The 20,849-nt window shown below is 43.1% G+C and overlaps 2 protein-coding genes across 4 annotated transcripts in view; one reads left to right on the top strand and one right to left on the bottom strand.

The window, feature by feature from the left end:
• Positions 1-11,863, top strand: part of stx8 (syntaxin 8) — a 31,843-nt gene extending 19,980 nt beyond the window's left edge. Inside the window, exons 7-8 of the mRNA XM_030093591.1 lie at positions 5,772-5,873; positions 11,051-11,863. Of these exons, the coding sequence (XP_029949451.1) occupies positions 5,772-5,873; positions 11,051-11,115 (167 nt within the window). The 3' untranslated portion in view covers positions 11,116-11,863. The remainder of the gene's footprint in view (positions 1-5,771; positions 5,874-11,050) is intronic.
• Positions 11,864-12,211: 348 nt separating this feature from the next.
• ntn1a (netrin 1a) overlaps positions 12,212-20,849 on the bottom strand; it is a 52,645-nt gene continuing 44,007 nt past the window's right edge. For 2 of the 3 annotated variants that reach the window (XM_030093588.1, XM_030093589.1), the window contains 2 exons: positions 19,162-19,236; positions 12,212-15,812 (listed from right to left, as the gene is read on the bottom strand). In XM_030093588.1, coding sequence (XP_029949448.1) covers positions 15,484-15,812; positions 19,162-19,236 — 404 coding nt within the window. In that variant the 3' untranslated portion in view covers positions 12,212-15,483. Of the gene's footprint in view, positions 15,813-19,161; positions 19,240-20,849 lie in introns of all 3 variants that reach the window. The other variant, XM_030093587.1, reaches the window with a different exon arrangement.

Raw genomic sequence — 20,849 nt, 5'->3', positions numbered from 1 at the left:
CACTTCAGACGGCCAGATGTTTGGAGGGTGAATTGTGTGTGTGTGTGTGTGTGTGTGTGGTGATACCCTCAGAAACCCCGTCAGCTCATGTACAATTTATTCAAAGAGAAACATAAACAGGTGGATATAGTTAAAAATGTGTGCATAAGAAATCTGTTGTGATTCTCTGACATTCATATTTCTCTCAGTGAGATTTGAAATAAAGTGATTAACTAAGAAAAGAGACATAATATGTGTTGGATTCACGTTGAACTCCAGGCTAACTCAGCTCTTGCATGCATAAATGGGAAGCTTTGTCCACTGTGATAGCATTTTATTTCAGGGATGTGTTATTTAATATTCCCTCATTTATTAAGAATACTCTGGCTTTTTCTGATCTGTTTGTGTTAAACAATGTAGAGATTAAATTATTAGAATGTTACTAACATCACCATTTTTTTTAAATATGAATAGAAAATTCAGCATAAATTGAGATTAAAGAAATGTTTATTTCTTTACTGTCAGTGTACCAATGAAATATTTATAATGTATTAAATATATAATAATATATGAAATATTAATCTGTTTTTGTCCGACAGACGTTTTCGCCTTTGTTTTTTCTTTTTTTCTTCTGTGATGGCATTGTAATGTTTTGTTAGGTTTGAGTTCAGTTTAAAAACCAGCAAAACTCTTCGAAAATGTCCTCCGTTCCCCCCGTAGACCCCCGGGGTGAGTTTGTTTTGAATACGCTGCCAAGAGTCGGCGGAAAGAAAAAAAAAAAAGTTGAAAGAAACGTTTCCAAGACTATGCAACTTCTTGTAAATACTATAATTGCTCTGAGTTGTATCATCTCGCCGAGTGCCTTTGTGTGTGCCAAGTGAAGTTCTGGTTACATCCAGAGATGTGTGTGTTTTGGTTGGCAGCGCAGCGCTGCCCTCCGTACACAGTCAGTCACACCAGGGCCAGCAGCCGCGGCCAAACTCCCCCCGGCCACCGAAAGCAGAACAGAGTTTACAAGAAAGAAAAAAAAAAACCCATCCTTGCTTCATTCTCTCTGTATCCTCTGGAGAATTAATTTCCTGAACAAGCACAACAAAATGATCCAACGCTGAGTTAGATGGAGTTTAAATCGGTGACAGGGAAGCGTTTTCCCTGTGTGCCGTGCCTGCTCCGGGAAGCTGTCCTACAATAACACACACAGTTAATACAGCACATCCTGGAGCCACCCTGGGGTGTCACTGTTTATGGTCCTACACACACACACACACACACACACACACACACACACACACACACACACACACACACACTGCAAGAATTGTCTTTTCAATGACATGTCAGCATTTTGGAGGCTGGCAGCACATACTGATCTGAGCTGTGTTACGAGAAAGACGGGCAGCCACAGTTTAAAGTTTTTGTGTCAGTTGTTTTTATCCGATTCATCACAAACCTACATGGTTTAAATCAGGCGGGACACACAGGTCTGTCAGAGAGGTCTCATTCATGGTCCTCTCTTTCCTCTCAGCCTCATCTTACCGTCTCTCCCTGCTGCTTTCATCACCTTCCATTCATATCTGCAGACTGATACCAACCTCTGATCTAACTCACTCAACTCTAAACCTAACCTGAGTTTTAATCCATCCTTTAATCTTCTCAATGGAAAATGTCCCCAAAACCACCATTAAGATTATGTAAAACATTTTGGGGTCGACTCAAGGTAGGTCGGACCATAGAGCCCACACAAATAAAGTGAAATGAGCATGAACACACAATCACAAAAGCTTCTTCTGATTGGTTCTGCTCTGTATCTTTCTTATTGGACCCCTTTCCACAACACAACTCTCAGAAGTTCTGTCTGGTTCAGCCTGACTGTTGTTTTTATTTTTTTTCTCTCCTTGTCCCTTGCTTGTCTCCGTAGATCTGGATAATGTATCACAGCAGTGCTTTAATGGCCTTGGATCTAACTTGCTTTGTTTTTGCTTAAGTTGAATCAGACACTACTAAACGAGGTGGGTTTTCGATGCGATGAGTCCTCAAGAAGGAGCAGGACGAACAAGAGACTTTGTCCTCAGGTAAATGAGCGGTGGAGAGAAGGAAGCTCTGTGCTGACAGTCGTGAGCATGAATATCATCTGTGGGACACTGAGAAAACTCTGCACAAGATTTTAGGATCCTGTACAAGGTTGTATTACATGTTCCGAACCAGTGCGAGGCGGCCAGACCACAGTTATGTGGAACGTCTCTCATAGAACATGTGAGCACTTTTTCTACAGTCTTGTAGACTCATTTATGACCGTTTTACATCTTTTTGAAAATAGTCCAGTTCTCTGCAGACAGCAGCGACAGTGTTCATTACCGGGATGATGCCTTCAGTCCGGCCATGAGACTAATGGGAGTATGCTGTCAACGTCTGGAAATCCAAGATCTATCACTACTTGTATACTCAACTTTAAACTTTCTGTGACTAAACCAGAAATCATTCCGATATCATTAAATATGTTCCTCCAGTTTATGACACGCACCGACCGTGTGGTCCAGTCCTGCAGCAGCAGCAGCAGCAGCAGCGCGTCGGGATGGTAGATATCAGTAGTTCCAGATGATGCCTGCAGCGACGGTGGAAAGCGACCTGTAAACTAGTTAGCCTCCCATGGAGAACTGTGTTGGAGGAAAAAAAAAAAGGGCGCAAAATACTTGAACAAAGATGAAATGGCAGTGAGATTACACAGAGAGCGGCTGACGTCATAGGAGAGCAACATCTGGTGTGTGTGTTCTCCCGCGCTCGCATGCCTCCGCTCAGCAGCGCCAGGGTTTACTCACTTTCCATTGTGTGAACACAAAATGCTGTTGGTAGCACAGAATCACAGAAAAAATAGGTCTTAACATCAAGCAGCCATGAAATTATGAGCACCAAAGAGTTCTGCGATATAAGTCACACAAATACTTTTTCTTTCTTTTTCCCTACTTCTAACTGTATTTACACCTGTCAGTAGTCATAATCTTATGCATGTTTGTTAACTTAGCTCAGGTATCAGCATGCTGTTTTGAAGAAAAAAATGATAAAATTATTTTGTTTCGAGCAGTTTATTGGGTTTGTTACCCGATGTAGCAGTAGTTTAATTGCTAGTTATGTTTTAAACCATGGAATTGCTTATTTAATACCATTGTGAAAGTGAAACTTGAGGTATAAAGGTCTGTCCTAAGCGAAGCAGGTCCAGACTGACCAGCCTCAGAAGGAGCTGTGAAAATTTCCAGTCACTGTTATTCTGTCACCAATGAAATGTTCCTGTTATTGCAATAAATGTTAATAAAATCATTCAGTGACGTTAAGTTGTTTTTGTTTGCCGGAAAAGAACAAACCGTCTCCGATAACAAGTCCCCGGGCCGCTAATGACCTCGTCTCGTCTGTGCTGGATAAATAATGAGGGAAAGGGAAAAGTCAAGCTTGTTAGGATGCCAATATATTTTCAGCTGCGGTTCTCAGTGGAGACTCGGCTCAAGCGCAAGGAATTTCAATTTACTTGATTATTTATTTCAAAAATGTGTTGACATAAGTTATTTTTTTACCAGCTGTAGTATTTCTCCGCAAATTATCTCATCACTTAAGACAGAGTGTCCAAACTTTTTTTCAGATTTGATCAAGTGAAAGTGACCGATCATATCACGTTAAAGTATAAGATATCTCTTGATGTCTGTTGAAAGCGCATTGCCAAGTGAACTTTGCAGGTGAAGACATTGTGTGATGGAGAAACAAATCTTCAAAACAAAAAAAATAAACTCACAAACAGGAATCACCCCTGCGCGCACACACACACACACCAGCTTCTCCCACACTGTGGCTTTGGAGGTTTACCCAGTGTAATAGCACTTTAAATAAACAAACTTAGCCTGGAACAGGCCCGTCTTTGTGGCGTGGCGGACTGGAGCCAGAACCAGCAGCTGTCGTACGTGGAAGCAGAAGTTACAATAGGAAATTGAGAATTAAGTTGTTAGAAACATGACTTGATAATAAGGTGAACCGAAGGGCGATGCGTGTGAAAACCCAACATTTCAGGGCAGCCATTCTGAGGAATTAATTAAGCGTTTCATTGCAGCTGGAGGGAAAGGTCAAGGCCGAGCGCTGCCGCACTTTGCCACGGTTGGGAATTCATCGACGAATTAAAATGTTTTCGCCGGGCCAGAAATGAATTAAGAAACTTGGCAGCGGCCGACTTGAAAACATCCTTTTGTGACTAGTCGGAGCGGCACGCGGCACAAATGTCTGCAGCTCTTCCCCGCCAGCGAAGGGAAAGTTCCTTCCTCCTAAATGGTTGCCCGATGCGTGGACGGTGACGTGTCGGTCCGCCGGGATCGCTGTACACACGCCCATCCACCAGCTCCAGACTTCTTGTCCTTGCCCCCTTCACATTCTGGCCTTCCAAACTCGCATGCTTTACTTCCTTTCCTAAAATTGTTCGTGCGGCCGAATTATCGGATGTCAGCCGTCTTTTGAAGTGGCGATGACTTGTAGTTGGGGAAACGGGGCAGTTTGAGTTAAAGACGTTTGAACATTCGAAGGCAAACGCTGCAGACGGCCCTGAGAGCTCACCTGTGGGGATTTTGTCATGAGGCCCGGTTTCTTTAGAGAGAGAAAAAAAAACCAACTCTTAAGTCTTACTGACTGTTTTCCATGTTCTCTGGACTAACAGTGTGTTTAACTTGGCATTTAGTTCAGTTTGAGGATGAGTCCAGATTCCCACTCCGTTAAAACTTTCACTTTATTACAGGCCGATATGAGTTTTCCTCTCTTCTGCTCGGAGTGGATTTTTGTTTTACGGCCTTCTTTATTATTCATCCCTTTGTTTTTGTTTTGTCTTTTTCAATTTAGAAAGCTGCTGGACAAGGCCTGTCATCACAGTTGGAGCGGCAGTTAAAAAAAAAAAACAAAAAAAAACAAAACAGGCTGCAAATCTCGGAACTCCAGACACACATTTAAATGAAATGCTCAATTTGAGTTGTGTTCTGTAATAAACCCCCTGATTTATGACAAAAGCAATGAGCCTTGCTGTTTTGAATGGGGCTGCTTGCACACTTCTTTTATTTATTCGTACTTTTCTGTCACGGAGCGAGTTTGAAGCCGATAGAAAAAGAGGGTAATTTTGCCCTCAGGCTCGTCCTGAATGTTTATGCTGTGTGTTTAAACTTTAAAATCATGTCTGTTTTTGTAGTTGGTCCAAACCTCAGAAGATGTCCTATCAACACCGTGACTCACTCCAACAAATCACATAAACCTCCACCTGGACCAGCAGGAAGTTAGCGAAGGCCGTACCTGCAGCGCTACAGGCATTTCATCTCGCCGACGCTAAAAACTGCACCTTAATTCTTCCGATACCTGCAGAATAGTGTCAGACGTTGGATTTTGGCCTTAAAATTTTGGAGCTCCCACAGTTTTGAGTTAAGTTCAAGACACTTTTCAATGTGTTGAGTGGCCTGTTGTGTAAAATCCATCCATATTCAGTCCCGCTTCATCCAACTCAGGATCACAGGGAAGGGGGAGACGATCACAGCTGACTGTAAGCGGCACATCCTATCCGGTTTATCCCCAAGCAAACAGAGGCCGAGTCGTACGCTCACATTCACATGGACGTTCAATTTAGAGGCACTAATTAACCTCAAACACATGTTTTTGTACCGTGGAGGGAACGGCAGCAGTCAACAAACCAGGAAAACACACAGGAAGAAATATAAAGAATGACGAAAAACAAACGTATGTAGGAAATGTTTTTGTAAAAATTGCGTTCTGGTTTTGTTTTTCAGAAATCATTGACGACATCACACACCTCGTGGACAAGACAGACGACAGGATCCGTAATGAGACCCGACGGGTGAAGCTGGTTGAAACGAAGTCCGCTTCGTGTGGTGAGTCTTGCTCAGTGTCCCCCGAAGTGGCCATCTCGGCGCTCCCTTCAGATTGAACCCCGGTATCCGTCTGATGGAGGCTTTAATAATGGCCCTAAGTCGCATCTTAATTCTGAACGGAGATTCGCACAAATCTTATCCAGTATCACAAAGTGGTACACCTAATTGTTGTTTTTGCGACACAAAAAAATGCTCCTTCCCTGTATCAAGTAGTAATTTGACAGCTGCACAAATAGCAGTTAACTTTGAGCCAGAAAGTGAGCGGCGGAGCCGCTCCTGGCGTCGTTCGCCTCCAGATAGAATGGAGTTTAATGGAGCTGAAAAATGAGAGTGATGGAGACAAGGCCTCTCGGTGCGGAGCATGTCGCGACTGAATGGAGGGAGGCCTGGCCGCGCCCGTCACGCCTGCTAACATGGTGTCCTGGTCAAAGGAAAGAGGGGGTCTCCTGAATGTCGCTAATCAAGGCTTCGTCTTTGACTGACTGCGCAGATCGCAGACGCCGTTTTATTAATCGCCACTGACTTGATTAGATTTGTTTGGCATTCGTTTTGATATTCACTGAGTGAGGGGAACATCTGCGGCGGCCAGAGGCGTGTTAAAAGCCAACATGCGGAATGTGGCGGCGTGACTCGGGCTCGGTTTGCTCGGTGACGTGCCAAGCCGCATCGCTATGGCAAAAGACGGCATTGTGATGCGCGGAGAAGCAGCTAACGGGCGGGCAATGGGAAGGTCAGCCCCCCCCCAGGATGCTTCACTCTGTTGCTGGTATCCCCATGGAGCCCGGGCGCCATTCTGTTTGAAGATCCCAGCACTCGCATTGTGTTTGAATCAAGACTCTTTCTTTCTCTCTGTTTGTTTAGTTCTTTTGCTTTCTCAACTCCCTCCGTCCTGTCCTCACTTCCAGACTGACAATGATTCACACACCGTTTGTGTGTGTGTGTATGTGTGTGTTTATCGCCTGCATGTATACAAGCATCACGTGTATCCATGTTGGTATAAGTGTTTTTTTTTTTTTTTTTTTTTTTGAAGTGCACAAACGTGTGATTGCTGCAAAAGATGATTTTGTGCATGGCTCGCTGTACTGACGTGTGTGTGTGTGTGTGTGTGTGTGTGTGTGTGTGTGTGTGTGTGTGTGTGTGTGTGTGTGTGTGTGTGTGTGTGTGTGTGTGTGTGTGTGTGTGTGTGTGTGTGTGTGTGTGTGTGTGTGTGTGTGTGTGTGTGTGTGTGTGTGTGTGTGTGTGTGTGTGTGTGTGTGTGTGTGTGTGTGTGTGTGTGTGTGTGTGTGTGTGTGTGTGTCTCAGACCTTCCTTGTGAATGGAAAATTCCCTGATGGTCCTCTTCAGTCTCACCTCGACGCTCTCTTTTCTTTCCCTTGCCTTCCATTCCACTCTGTCATCCCCACTGTTCATCTCCTCGGTTGTTTGACACTCGTCTTTGTGTCAAGCAGAGGAAAAAAAAAAAAAAAAACCCTGAAAATGCTACATGCCACAAATTGTTTGGAAGGCTTTCCTTCTTTCTTCATGACGACGTGTTTATAATTCCTCAGCTTTAAGGCTTTATTTATTTTTCAAGCCACCTCTCATCCAAAGCCGATGTTTGGTGTTATGTCTCAGCCGAGCCCTTGTAAAGTCGGAGAAGTCTGACTCCGACGGCCCAGAGCGCCGCTGGTCGCTCGCCGCTCTGCCAGGAACACACCAGGGCCGTACCGCTCGCTGAAAACATGTTGAGAAAAGCTCTTCAGTGTCATCATCAGACATGAAGAATGCCAATCATAAGCTCCAAACTATTCTGTGTATATTTCTCCCTTAAAAAATAATTAGAAATATAAAACTTTTTTTTTGTTTTCATGATAATCTACAGGCCCTGTATCAAGAATATCCCAGGTCCCAAACTGAGGAGTGTTTGTAGCAGATTAGCGTTCGGGATGGAAGCGTCTCTTGTGTCGTGTGAGCCGACAAAGTGTTCCCATCACAGATCCCCGTCGGCGCTCGAGCACCCTCCTTAGCGGCTAATCCTCAGTTTACAGAGGGCTGTCTCCCGAAGCCGGCGGATCCCAGAGGAGGAGGAAGTGAGTTTCGGGGACGGAGGAGAAACACAAAACAGGCGATTTATTGATTTATGTAGATTACGGTTTGCTGCGAGTGACAGGAATGAAATAATATTTAAATGTCTTTCTACCCCCCAAAAAAAACTACTTCTGTTCTGCTGCTGTGAGGAAAAATGACATTTGTCACTTTAATCCTGTTAACATAAAATTTGTCCCAGTCTTTAGGAGGTCAATCTGGCCTTTTGTGGTCCCTAAAGGTCTTTGAACTTAGAGCACGGAGCATGACGGGAGTGGGGAGGAGGGTCCGGGGGTTGTCTCTGTCTGCTCAGGATCCTCCCCAATTATTGGCCCTCTCTGCGATTTGTCTTACTGATGTGTCTGCAAATTGCTGAAATGGGATGAACCCTGACTCGGGCCTCCACAGACTCCTGGGTGGTCAGTCTATCAGCAAACGCCAAGTGTCTCCCGCAGCATCGCTGCCACCGCCGAGCCGGATCTGCCCGGGAAGACGGCGCTGCAGTCATTAGCCTCTCGGGGCCCTCTGGGGGTCAGGAGCGGCTTGTTTGGTTACTGCGGCAGGCGGGGACGGTCTGAGGAGGAGGGCGAGGGTCAGGCTGGGTATCTGATGGGGTTCCTTGATTGGTGCCGAAGAACCTTCGTCGGGTAGCCGACGCCTGATCGCCGTTGTTGCGATGGCGCTTTCCGACGGAGTTGCTGACAGATGTTGGTCCAGGAAAGTCTGATGTCTGTGTTTAATATAGACTGGGTGTTGCTTAGGTATCGTTTACAGCCAAACAAAGATAATTGCTGTCAATCTGTGTGTGTATTTGCTTTAAACTTCAGGCCTTTAAAGAGTCATCAGAAGCGTTGGAGCGTGCGTTTTCCGCTTTGACGTTTATATTCTGCCCACATGTGTAAGTTATCAGGAGGAAACACCAGTGATGGGCCCTAACATGCACGTCTTCTACCCATGAGCACTTCATCCTGCAGTACACAGAAAGCTTCACCATACATGTGGAAAGCGACACTCCTCCATCGAGTTTTTACTCACATTTCTTCAGACCACCACCAGCCGTCACCGCAAGCAATTTGTTCAGCATGGCTTAAATCTCGCCCTGTGGGAAAGACGACCAATTAGGCCACAGAAGAGGGCGCAGGAGGAGAGAGAGAGAGAGAGAGAGAGAAAGAGAGAGAGCGCCAAGGAATGAGAGAAATGTAAACCCAGAGCGACGGGGTTGGGGGGGGGAATACCAGCCGCACGCTGAATAACAATGGATAACTTGAGTCAGCGAGGGGAATATCGCCGGCCTTGAGACGAGCCGGGAAACAGTTGTTTGAAATCTTCACTCCTGTGCCACTCCAGCAGGAGAGCAGGACAAAGCAAGGGGAAGGTCGGCCTTGGTGGAAACATCCCAGGCTTTAAACTAGATGTAGTTTTTAATGCAGAAGGGAAGAGGCCTCCAGTGGAATACAGAAACAGAAAGGCAGCTGCTTCTCTGCTTCCTGAAAGATATGAACTTTATCAATCAGTTAGTCGCTTTCCAAGTTTAGGAAGAGGATGGTAAATGGATTTCACGTTTTGTAGCTCTTCATACTGTTGGTCATATTCTGATATTCATCCTTTGAGACACCGGCGGAGACTCGCTGCCATGCCTGGTGCTGCAAACTTTCAGGAGAAACTTAGTTTCTTGCAGAAGGACACAAAAGCCAGAGATGGAGCCACTGATGATGGAACTGGAGGTCAAGACTTCTGAGCCACAGCCGCCCAAAACAGCCCGCCTTCCTCCTCCTCCTCCTCTGTCCAGTTGACATTATTATGGTCCAATACTATGTAAAGGTTAGGAATCGTGGTCTCTTGTTACCACTTTTTCAACATCATGTTCCCAAAATGCATTTTTATATGAAGTCTGTTCATCATCCAATTTGAGCAGTAGCATTGTTGAGATATTTCAGTTCAGTCATGTAATAACGTCAGTATTAGTAGTGTTCTGTTGTCACACACTTGAGACATCTCGTGGTTCCACACTCTGTTATCATATATATTTCTCTATGTAAGTCACATGACCAATCAAATGCCAAAAACACTGTGAATTCTAGTATATTTTTGTGTTTAATGTCAAAAGATATTCAGTTAAATTTTATCTCAAGGGCTTCGTTTGATCAAATATTCAATAAAATATCATAATTTCATTCATTAGTGGCAGAATGTAGATATTACCATGTTGAATAAGGGACAGAAACTATAAATGTGAGCATCTGAGTTACTGAGGTTACAAACTCTACCTGCGTTTGACTCAAATGGGTTTTGCAACCATTTGGTTTTTTCTTTGCTGGGTGGTGACTGTAATAAAAACCGTAATATTTTCAGGTCCTGGGGGTGAAGCACTGTGATGAAGTGTGAGTGAGCATTTGCACATTTTTTTTTTTTTCTCCCTGCTGCCATAGTATCAGTGAAAAACAACGATTATCCTCTCCCCGGCCGAATCAGAAACATATGCCTATCGCAGCGTGCAATCTGCAGCAATAAAGCTTTTCGTGGCCGTCGAACGCATGTAAACTGCATTAAGTCATGAAGGGCAGCGCGGCGATGTGCTGCGAGGGCAACGCGCTCGCGTTAGATCAAGGACTCGGGAAATTAGCGGGGAGGTATGTGGGCTTCTTACCTCTTCCAAGTGTATTCCCCGGTGTCCGCTGAACTCCAGCTCTTCCCTCTGGCGTCTGCCTCAGAACAGGTTTGGAGTTTCTCAGCTGCTTGACATTTTGCCTTTTCAGCTTTAAAGTTAAAAAAGATTGTTCGAGCCGTAAAGGTTTGATCGCTTGAAAGGCAAAGCAAAGCAACGTTAAGCCATAAAAATTTAACGCTGAAATGCTGACCTCATCTGAATGAACTGTAATTCTGACATTTAAGTGTTTTATTGGCGTGCCTTTTCCCCTTTTGAAAGTCCAACGATGTACTTAGATTTTTTTTTTTTCCCTTTTCCTTTGCCATCCAGAAATGATGGAGCCTCTCAGCCTCACGGTTACAGCAGTAGCCTCACACAGATCCCTCGAACGCCGCTGCAGGAGGTTTCTTTTCAGGGTTCCTCTGGGTTCTCATCGCTTCTTTCTCGTCTTTTCTCCTTCCCTCAGGGATGATGGTGGTGATCGTGCTGCTCCTCATAGCCATCATCGTGGTCGCCGCGTGGCCGAAGTAGCAGGTGAAGACTGTGGACCCGCTTCAACACCTCACACTGACAGTTTGACGAAGAATGAGATTAAATTATATTTCCAGCCACATATACTAAATAAAACCGATCGTACTTCTTGATCTTTATTTTAAAAGCAAAGACTCAACCTGGGAAAATGTGAAGACTCACAGATAATGTTATTTTATACTGTAAGTTGGGTGAAAGCCTTCAGAAACCTTGCAGAAGACCTTTTTTTTTTTTAATGTTTCTTTGGTGTAAATTGTCCTCTTTTATCCTCGTTTAAATATCTGGATCATTAAATCAACAAATTATCAAACTCCTAAATTATGGGGAGGTGTGTAAGCGTTTCTATCCCGGGCCGAGGGCGGTGTTGACCCACCAGTGGGACCTCCCGCAGGCGGCGGGAGCTTTCCTTTCATAAGTCTGTCTGTGGCTGGCCCGAGGTTTACACTGGGTACAGTAATTCTGCAAGCCGAGCAATATCCACACTCTCTCGTATTTACCCAGGCATTACTGTAGCAGCTGTAATGTTATCATTTTGTTTGGATTTTACCGTGTTTATAGAGTAGCCCGTAGCCAAAACAAACAGCCCGGCTGTGGAACCAACATGGCTCTTTTCCTTCCTTGTAAATCAGTTCTGCTTGTAATTTCTAATAAATGACATTTCCAGTTAATAGTCCCTGGACTCCTGTCTGTCTGCGTTCACGCTCACGCCTCTTTCTGGACCACGCTCGTGTTTTGTAACATGATATTTATCCGGGTGGACCTTTGACAGAGTTTCAATACCTTCATACTTTCCATTATGAAATGCACGGTTTTTTTTTTTCTTCTTCTTTTTAAACTTCTCCTGCACCAGAAATAAAGATGAACCCAGTCTGCATGGCACAGTATTACCTTCCTAACTAAATAAATCATGGAGAGGCAAAAGGGGCAACTTGACTTTTCAATGTAACAAGAGTTTATTTCAACTGAAAGTCTGAATTTAGTTCTACCAGGCTGGCGTGTTCAGTAGTTATTATTTCCTTCTTTAATGGCAACAACCTAAACAACCACATACAAGTAAAAAACAAAAAAGTTGAAAAAGACAATAAAACCCACAATGTCTTGTGTCATTAAATATATTCATATATAATAATAACCATAATATATTAGTAGGCATTGTAAAACAGCATTGCAAAAAGTCTTTGCAATGGTGACAACATTTACAATTCATAGTATGAACACAAAGCAATGCTTTGACACGTGTGTGTGTGTGTGTGTGTGTAGCGTTTCATCGGGAAGCTTGTCAACACCACCGCTCAGGAGGCAGATGTAAAATTTACAGCATGAGGCTACAGGAGACGTGTGGTTACAGATTTATATTGTGCCAAAAACGAGCACAAATACTTCCAGGTAAAGTTGCATTGATGTTTTAAGAAGTGAAACGAGGGAAGAGGAAATCATGAGCCACGCTTTTCTTGGAAAGTTTTTTTTTTTTTTTTTTTTTTGTTTCTTTGTTTCTCCCTCCAAACATTGACACACACATTTCCGTCCTTGCATCACATCAGGCTGAAATCACAATTATATTTATGGCTATGTGGCAAAAAAAGAAAAATCAAAATCAACTGAATACTAAATGTGCTGGTGCATCTCATGAATCTACAATATTGTTAATTCTTTTCATGATTTGTTTTTAAAATCAAACCTCTGAACTGAAAACATGTTACTTTTGATAGTTATGGGTTCAAGAATTATTTAGCAATTACAATTTTCCATCTTTATTGTGAAAGCTCTTTTTTTTTTAAGCTAAAACAGAATCGAATTAAAAAGGAGCTGTTTGTAAGTTTGTGGAATGTTGAAAGCGCTCTTCCTGACAAATGACACACAGGTTTGGTTGGGCCGTTGTGCGCACCTCGGCCGTGTTTTTGTCATGCATTCCTCGGGGAAAATCAAACTGAACTGCACACAAATAAATGAGAAAAATGGTTGAAATCAAGCAGCCACACGTGATAGCTTCTCTCCCCATTTTTCCCTCGTCCCAAGCCGAGCTGCAGAGAATTGACATGGCAGGTGAAAAGGAGCCTGCGCCTCCCGGCTGGTCCCTTCCTGTCATTTCCGTGAATGTACAGTCATGCAAACCGAGTGTGTGTGTGTGTGTGTTTACCTGCAGTCCCAAATACAGGAGGAGGTACTTCAGAGGAATGTGAGCCAGTCTGAGGCGGATTTTAAAAGCAAATGGCGAGCCGCTTTTTAAAGGTGCGTCGGGTTTTCAATTTTCTGCACTGATGGGATTTATTTCTGCTCTGCATGAGGTAAGAAAATTATCTTTTAATTATGCCCACTCTCACTGAGCCGTCATCCTATTCCACATATAAATGCACTTTTTCCAGACGGAGAGTGTTGGTGGAGATTCTCACTGTTATTAAAGGTCAGTGAACAAGTTTCTCCTTTCCTATTCTGACCGAAACCCACTTTGAAGGACAGGTGTGGTGAAAATGTACAAAAATATTGAGCTATTGTGAAGAAACGCTCAAAAAGAAAAATGTGCCATATGTGCCCCGGTCCGCCATAACATCCCGTCGTTATGTACGTGAAACTGCAAATAACTGTGTATTCAGATTAAACAACAAAAGTCAATTATTTCATCCAACCCATGAAGACATTCCCTCCCCAGACAGGACTGATGAAAGGAGACGCAAACATGCTGATTAAACAAAACATTATGGCACATGTCTAAGCGGAAGCAGCATCAAGTCTGGTGTGTTTGGATCACACTGGCATCCATGAATCCAACCTTATTGATGATTGCAGTGGTTTTCCATCGATCGATAATAACCTCTGCAGACTGGCAGACACCGTCAAGATTTTGCTCCTTCTCAAATTTAAACTCATCCACATGACAATAATCAACTAAACTAATAAAATATCGAATTTCTAATGACTGTCACAAACACGATGAGTGTTTTTCATTTCACTTCTCTGGTTTTAATGTTACGGTTGATCAGCATATATGCATATCTTTTTTTCATCAGTGTGGGATTTTCACAATTCTACTGATGCTGCATCCAGTTTCTATCAGCAGAAAGCGGAACATCTCTAATGTCGATGAAAATCCTTTTAATTTCATGTAAAATTGGGACTCATTAATTCATTCTATTAGCTCTACCCATGAAATATTAATTTAAATTGATCTCTTATAATGAAGTCACTTGTTAAAACTGGTATTGGATTTGTGAAATTAAATATCAGAACACAAAAAAAAAAGAAGCAAAAATCACAGTGTAAGTAAAGTGGAACTGACCCACATAATTTGCATTATTTGCTCCCAAATGAAAGCATTTTCCTCGTGAACGTTCTTAGCTGTTCACACGCAAGTTTTCCACTTAAAATTTGAAGGTATGGCGTTTAAACAAAAAAAATAGCCTCATCGATGTAGTGAAATCTTCTGAAATTTAACTAGCTAAGCAGGTCGGACTTGTAGTACCGCTTCGTACCAACAGGTGGTGCAGTGAGCGTCTGCAACGCCTTATAAGGAGCAATCAGATTTTGAGAGAAGATATCCTATGAATGCTAAAACTGCTGAAAACTTAGCTACTGAAACTGAGCCGGTAACTCACTGCTGCCACCCAGTGGCATCATTTCCTACTTAGTTACTGTCCCTTTAACCAGGAAAGCCGTATCGTGTAGAAACCCGGCTCAAGCTTCATTAAAACTAAAAATAGAACCTGACAGATGAAAATGTAGGACAGAATCGTTGGTTGAGTTGCAGATACACTTGAATTTCAGTGATACTGCGTCTCTTGGATAAGCTAAATGTGTGCATTTCTCTGGCTTGGAAACACTAATTTGTGATGGCACAAATTTCTGCTTCGGTCGTGATCAGTGACTCCTGATGAAACGAGCGTGTTTCTTCACTACGGACGCTAAAAGAAAACCATGCAGAGGCAAAAGCTGCGGCTGTACCTGTGTTGCCTTCTGTCATTTTTGTACCAGCAGAAAATGTCCATAAAATTAGAACATAAAATATAATGATTTCATACTGGGATAAAGAAAGCAAAAAAAAAAAAAAAAAAAAAAAAAAAAAACACAAACAATGTTATATACTGGTAATAGGTGCAAATTCGGCAAATCCACAAGAGAGACGGATCTCAAAGTAAAATAAACCATAAAACCAAATCTGCAATGTGAGCTCCTTCAACAAAAGTTCACTAGAAAAAAACAAAAAAACAAGTCATCCTAAATAATTCTCTTCATGCTTCTACACAAAAAAGCAGCAACATAAACAGTCTCTTCTCTGTCCGTGGTCCTCTGTCTGTCCGTCTCTTTCTTTTTTTTTTTCCTTTCTCATTTTTCAATCAGCTTTTCTGGTGAACTCCTCTCTCGGCAGCATCCCGCCTATGGCTTCTTGCACTTGCCCTTCTTCTCGCGCTGCTGGAACTTCCTGAGCCTGCGTGCCCACGTGTCCCTCCACTGGATGACCAGGCTGCCCTTGTCCGCCACCACGCCGCTCTGGCCGGGGGAGTCCTCGTCGTTCCCCAGCAGCAGGTACTTCTTCCCGGGCTTGATCTTGGGGCATTTGCAGGCCACGTCTTTGGCCCGGACCCACAGGAACTGGTCCCCGCGGCGGATGCGGCTCTCGCCCTGCTTGTAGACGGAGATGATGTTGACGGTGAACTTCCACCACTCGCCCACTTTGTCCGCCTTCAGGATGTGAACCTGGACAGCTGATAGAATGAATCAGACAATATTAGTTAGTGGGAACCGTTCAAAAATATTTAAATCAACAAAAATTAAATGGTTACAGAATAATACGAAATTATAAGAAAAGACAAAATTGTCAAAAATTAATAATAGAAAGTCAGTATAATGCAATAGTTTAAGCTTGTTTTCTATTCAGTGAAGAGAAATGTCTTAAAGAAATCAGAGTTTTTTTGGTCTTTGTTCCAAATATTCCAAATACTGGCAGATGGGCTTTCAGCACAGAACTGATCTAATGATAAAATATGAAAATAAAAGTCGCGGGGAGCCAGCTGGGGAAATGCCTCTCGCAACATTAACAGCAGCGTCTCTGCTGAAGCCTGAGCCGATTCCTCTCAAGCAAATTAAAAACAGATGCACTCATAAAAAAGAAACACTCTTCCCGGTATTTTTTGCACAATCTGAAATTCATGAGCATTCCTCATGAAAAACCTCTTCCATTGACACGTGTGACAGAGAGAGCTTAAGAAAACCTTTAAATAACAGACAAATCATACAGCAGTGCTTCAGTCTGCACTCACAGTGTACCTCTGCTTCAGTCACATCTCCAAACTAAAATGGTTTAACGTAGATAATTCTGCAGCTCGGCACCTGTTTGCTTTTACCGCATTTCAACAATCTTTCCATAGAAGCATAATTGTTCCTGCTCCTCTGAGGTAAAGTTATTCCTTATGACGGTTTCTACTCCGCAGAATACTTCAGTCGTGGCTCAAACAGTTTGAACTGTATCATTATTTTAACAATGGGCTGCTTTCTGCGCCAACTTGCATGAATCACTTATTGAAAATTTGCCACGATATTAAGAAAAAAATATTAAAATGTCAACTGATATGTTCCCGGTCGTCTCTTCCAAACCTCTGAACACTCTGTTCTCATCATGGGTGGATCATGTCGCAGCAGCCTTTACAGTGTTTGTGTTGCAAAAATATGGTGTCTATAATCTGCAAATCTGCTCTGATAATGTGGTTTAACAGAATAACTAATAATTTAATCACTCAATACGTGTCTGTTTTAGCTCAATTTTTTGTCCAAACTTAATCTTTTGAAACTACAGATGTAAAAACAGAAAAAGGTTTAGATCCTGATTGTTTTACTCAGAGCATGAAGCTGCTGTACGTTCCAGCTATACTACTCTCCACATGCTGCTGACACAGCAGCGTGATTTGCAACGTGATTAGGAGACGCGGCGGGACTCCGCCGAGACTTTCGCTGGAAAGACACTCAGTGATGGACATGATGGACGAGCTGACCCGGTTCCTCTGAGAGCAGCAGGTAAGAGTGAAGGAAAAGAGAGAGGACTCCCTCTCATGGTATCAATATATCATACTGACCACATCTTTATTATCTTTTATCTGGCTCATTACGTGATCCGCCTTCTGAAGGTTTCAGAGTGGAGATAATGAAGATCGATATCTTGACAGTGTTAAAAGCAGAAGCTGCGATCAGGTCTACTTGGCCTTTACCGGAGAGGATGCATCACGGTTACGTTTTTGCAATATTTTCATATCTAGGATGTGCCTCACAGCGTTTGGACCACAATCCCCGTGCACTGTGGACACTGACAGGCCCCCCCCCCCCCCGCAGCGCTCCCTCCTGCGATGCTTTATAAATGCGTCTGCATTTCCACCACAGAAGCCTGCAGCATGGTTTCCCCACGCAGCATGGAGGTCAGCTCCCCGCTGCTCTTTTCAAAACAGGCCAAAGCCGTGCTTCCCTGGAGCTCCCTGAGATTCACTGTTTGACTTTTCCATCAGCTTCACTCACATTAGACTTGGTTAATACTGTAAATGCATCTAGTTGTGGTTTGTTATTAGTCTTATATATGCTGCAGCAAATATGGCACATGTGCTGCATGTTGTCCCCCCCCCCCATCCCCCGCTAGGGGTGAAGCAAAGTGGATTTCACAGATAATGAAACACTAATACCAACCAGGATTGGAGAAACTGGAGTGAACTGGTGTGTAGTTTAAGATTAAAAAGCAATCAGTAAACATACAATAAACTTTTTGTTCACTTTTTTTAAAACACCAATCTTCCTTTCACTTAATGTCCCGTTGCATCCATTTCCCTCTTAATTCTAATTATTTGTATCAAGTTGACAAATCCTGTGCAATCTCCCAGTTTGACAGAACGAACATCAGCTCAGAATTTACTGGATTTTTCAAAAATACTTTTTTTCTTTCCAACTTTTTTTTTCCAAAGATGCATAAGCAATTTGAACAATGTTACAAATATGTACCGGTAACCAAAAATTAAACTCATTTATAGCCGTTTGTATTTTACAAATCTGTTACATGTGATGAGCATCGGCGGCATCTCAGCCCTGAAGGGGATCTGGAATGTTGTCTTTTCTCCCGGCGTTATCTCGGCCATCAGTACCAGCAGATCCACCACGCTTCACACACATGCAACACATGCCAAATCAATCTGGACGCTCCCCTGACTTTACCCGGTGAGTAGGTGAGGGCGCTCAGCGTTGCGCTGAGTGATGGTTTTTCCAGCAGGACATCCTGATTTCACCTTATTTTACCTCTGCCACTCCGCAGTCAAAACACTTCTGCTAAAGTTTTGTTGTCAGGATTTCAATGTGATTTTAAAGAATCCGTCATGGCACCGTCTCTACAGATGTTGGAGACTTTCACCATGACGTCCATGGAAGGGAAGGTGTCTATAAGCTGACCTCCCTCACTCCTCCAAATCCCCGCTGAACAAAGCTCTGGAGGTTTTTTGCTGCCGCACGGCGCGATGCGTGCTCGACCAGTTCAGCGGCGGGAGAGGGGAGAGGGGAGAGGTCACACATCTTATCCACACCTTGAATGGCGTGGCAGACGATTGGTCGCAGGAATGCAGCATCGGCCGTGGGGGGAAGTGGGCCGCCTCAATTAGGATCTCCAGAGAGAACCCACTGTCTGTCACACCGCCTCAGCTTGATCCGCTCACAACCCATCCCACACACACACACACACACACACACACACACGAAGCTCCCTTTACTTGTTCTGTTTGCCTCCTTCTATTTTCCCACCTTTCTACACCTCTTGCATTCCGTTTGATCTTTTGTGTCGAGTTTAAAAACAGACATCAGTTAACCGGCTCCCTGGAAACTGTGGCAGCGACTCAGAAATGTGGCGGGATCCATAGGATGAAAGGTGTCCTGAGCCTCACAGTAAACACAAGCATGACAAAAAAACCTGATCAATCAATAGTTTTACTTGCGCTGAAGCGAGGATAACTCTACATTTGAAGCTTCTCTCACAGAAAAAGGTAACGGTTTTAATGTGAAGACACTGTCGGGACGTGCGTGTGGTCGACTCACCGTAATCTTTCTTGCAGTATTTTTTCATGTTGATTTTCAGCTTGCCTTTCGACGCCTTGCAGTAGGAGTCACAGTCTACTTAAAAGAAAAGGACAAAAGTTCAGTTAGAATACCAAAGATCATCACAAATGGAATAACAAAGGTTCAGAAATTGTGTCACAAATTTTTCTATTTGTTTTAATAACCAGCCTTTTGTTTTAACACTGCAAAAATCTGTTCAGAATTTTTTTTTAGGAGAATAGAGATGTTTTAATCAAATTAAATCGTTTAGGAACATGAAAAAAGTCCAAGCTGCAGGATGCATTAGTTTAAATAACAAAAACATGCAGAAAAAATGGAAAATGGTTCATAGATGTAAAACAGATAGTAATGAAATAAAATGTAAATTAATATGAATAATTTTTAGTGAAATTTTATCAAGTAGTATATTATTATCTTTGAGAATGAATTTGAATACATTTATATATATTGTATGATGAGTAAATATTGTGATATTTCTAAGCTTCTCTGACTAACATCAGTATAAAAATGCACCATTTAGATGTCAATGACAAAGGTGCAAAATAACAGAGCAAAATCACATAAAATAAAAAAAACAAAACATGATTTATTAGGGCAAATGTCCAACAAATAGAGAGTGTTAATCATGAATAAAATGCATAAAATATTATTGACAAGAATTATTTGTATATTTAAAAACGAACATATTTCCACAAGCACAATTTTTGACTGTTTCCGTGGTTTTTTTAATCAGGTGCACAAACTCTGGGCCGCTCTGACTTGGTTGGTGGGGTGGCCGACTCTCAGTTGGAAGGTTATTGGTTCGATTCCTTGTGTCCACATGTCAAAGTGTCCTTGAGCAAAAACACTGAACCCCAAGTTACTCCCAATGGAGGACTGAGCGCCTTGCAGCTGCCTCCACTGGCGTGTGAACGGGTGAATGCACTGTGGGGACGACTCAAGCAGTGGAAAAGGTATTAAAGATAATTTTTTCTACTATAACTGAGGATATAAGATACTTTGATCGAACAGAGGAGTCAGTCACTAATAAAGTGTATGGCGTACATAAACATACACATAATGTATTGTGATCACGGCCGTCATCCATTAACCAGCTCACAATTGTGATTGTGCTACTTTAAAGTGAGCCTAAATTAAGATTATGCTTCAAAATATTGAATTTTTAACTATTCGTCTGTATAGTCTGGGTTCAGAAGTGAAACTACTCGGCAGGTTTTCTTCGTCACTTCTCTAAACGTGTCTGATTGTGATCAGTGACTAGTCGTCCGGCTTCCTGCAGAGCATAAAATTCATTCATTCATCAGATTCCGGTGTGCCGGAGGGGGCAGGGCGTGCAAAAACGTGCAGAAAACACTTTTGGCCGAAGGGCTGACACACATGCACATGCACATGCACTGTGTGATGGGAGAGGTGGATGGCCGCTGCCTGCATTAGAAAGTCCTCCCCATCCACCGAGCCGCTGATGCCCACGTGTGACGGTCTTGTGATTGCTGCGACTAACAGCGGTTTTGGAGTTGGTGGCGGGGGGGGGGGGGGAAATAAATTACCGCCGCCAAATACCCAAACCCTCATTGTCAGACTGTGGGAATAAGTCAGGCCTTTGCGGACCACCCCACACACCCACATCCACCCCACCCCTCCTCGCTCCAAATCTCACCTCAGCCCCC

Source organism: Salarias fasciatus, chromosome 6 (assembly GCF_902148845.1).
Source record: "Salarias fasciatus chromosome 6, fSalaFa1.1, whole genome shotgun sequence".
Classification (NCBI taxonomy): domain Eukaryota; kingdom Metazoa; phylum Chordata; class Actinopteri; order Blenniiformes; family Blenniidae; genus Salarias; species Salarias fasciatus.
The sequence above is the reverse complement of the archived record's forward strand: the minus strand, read 5'-3'. Positions and strand labels throughout refer to the sequence as shown.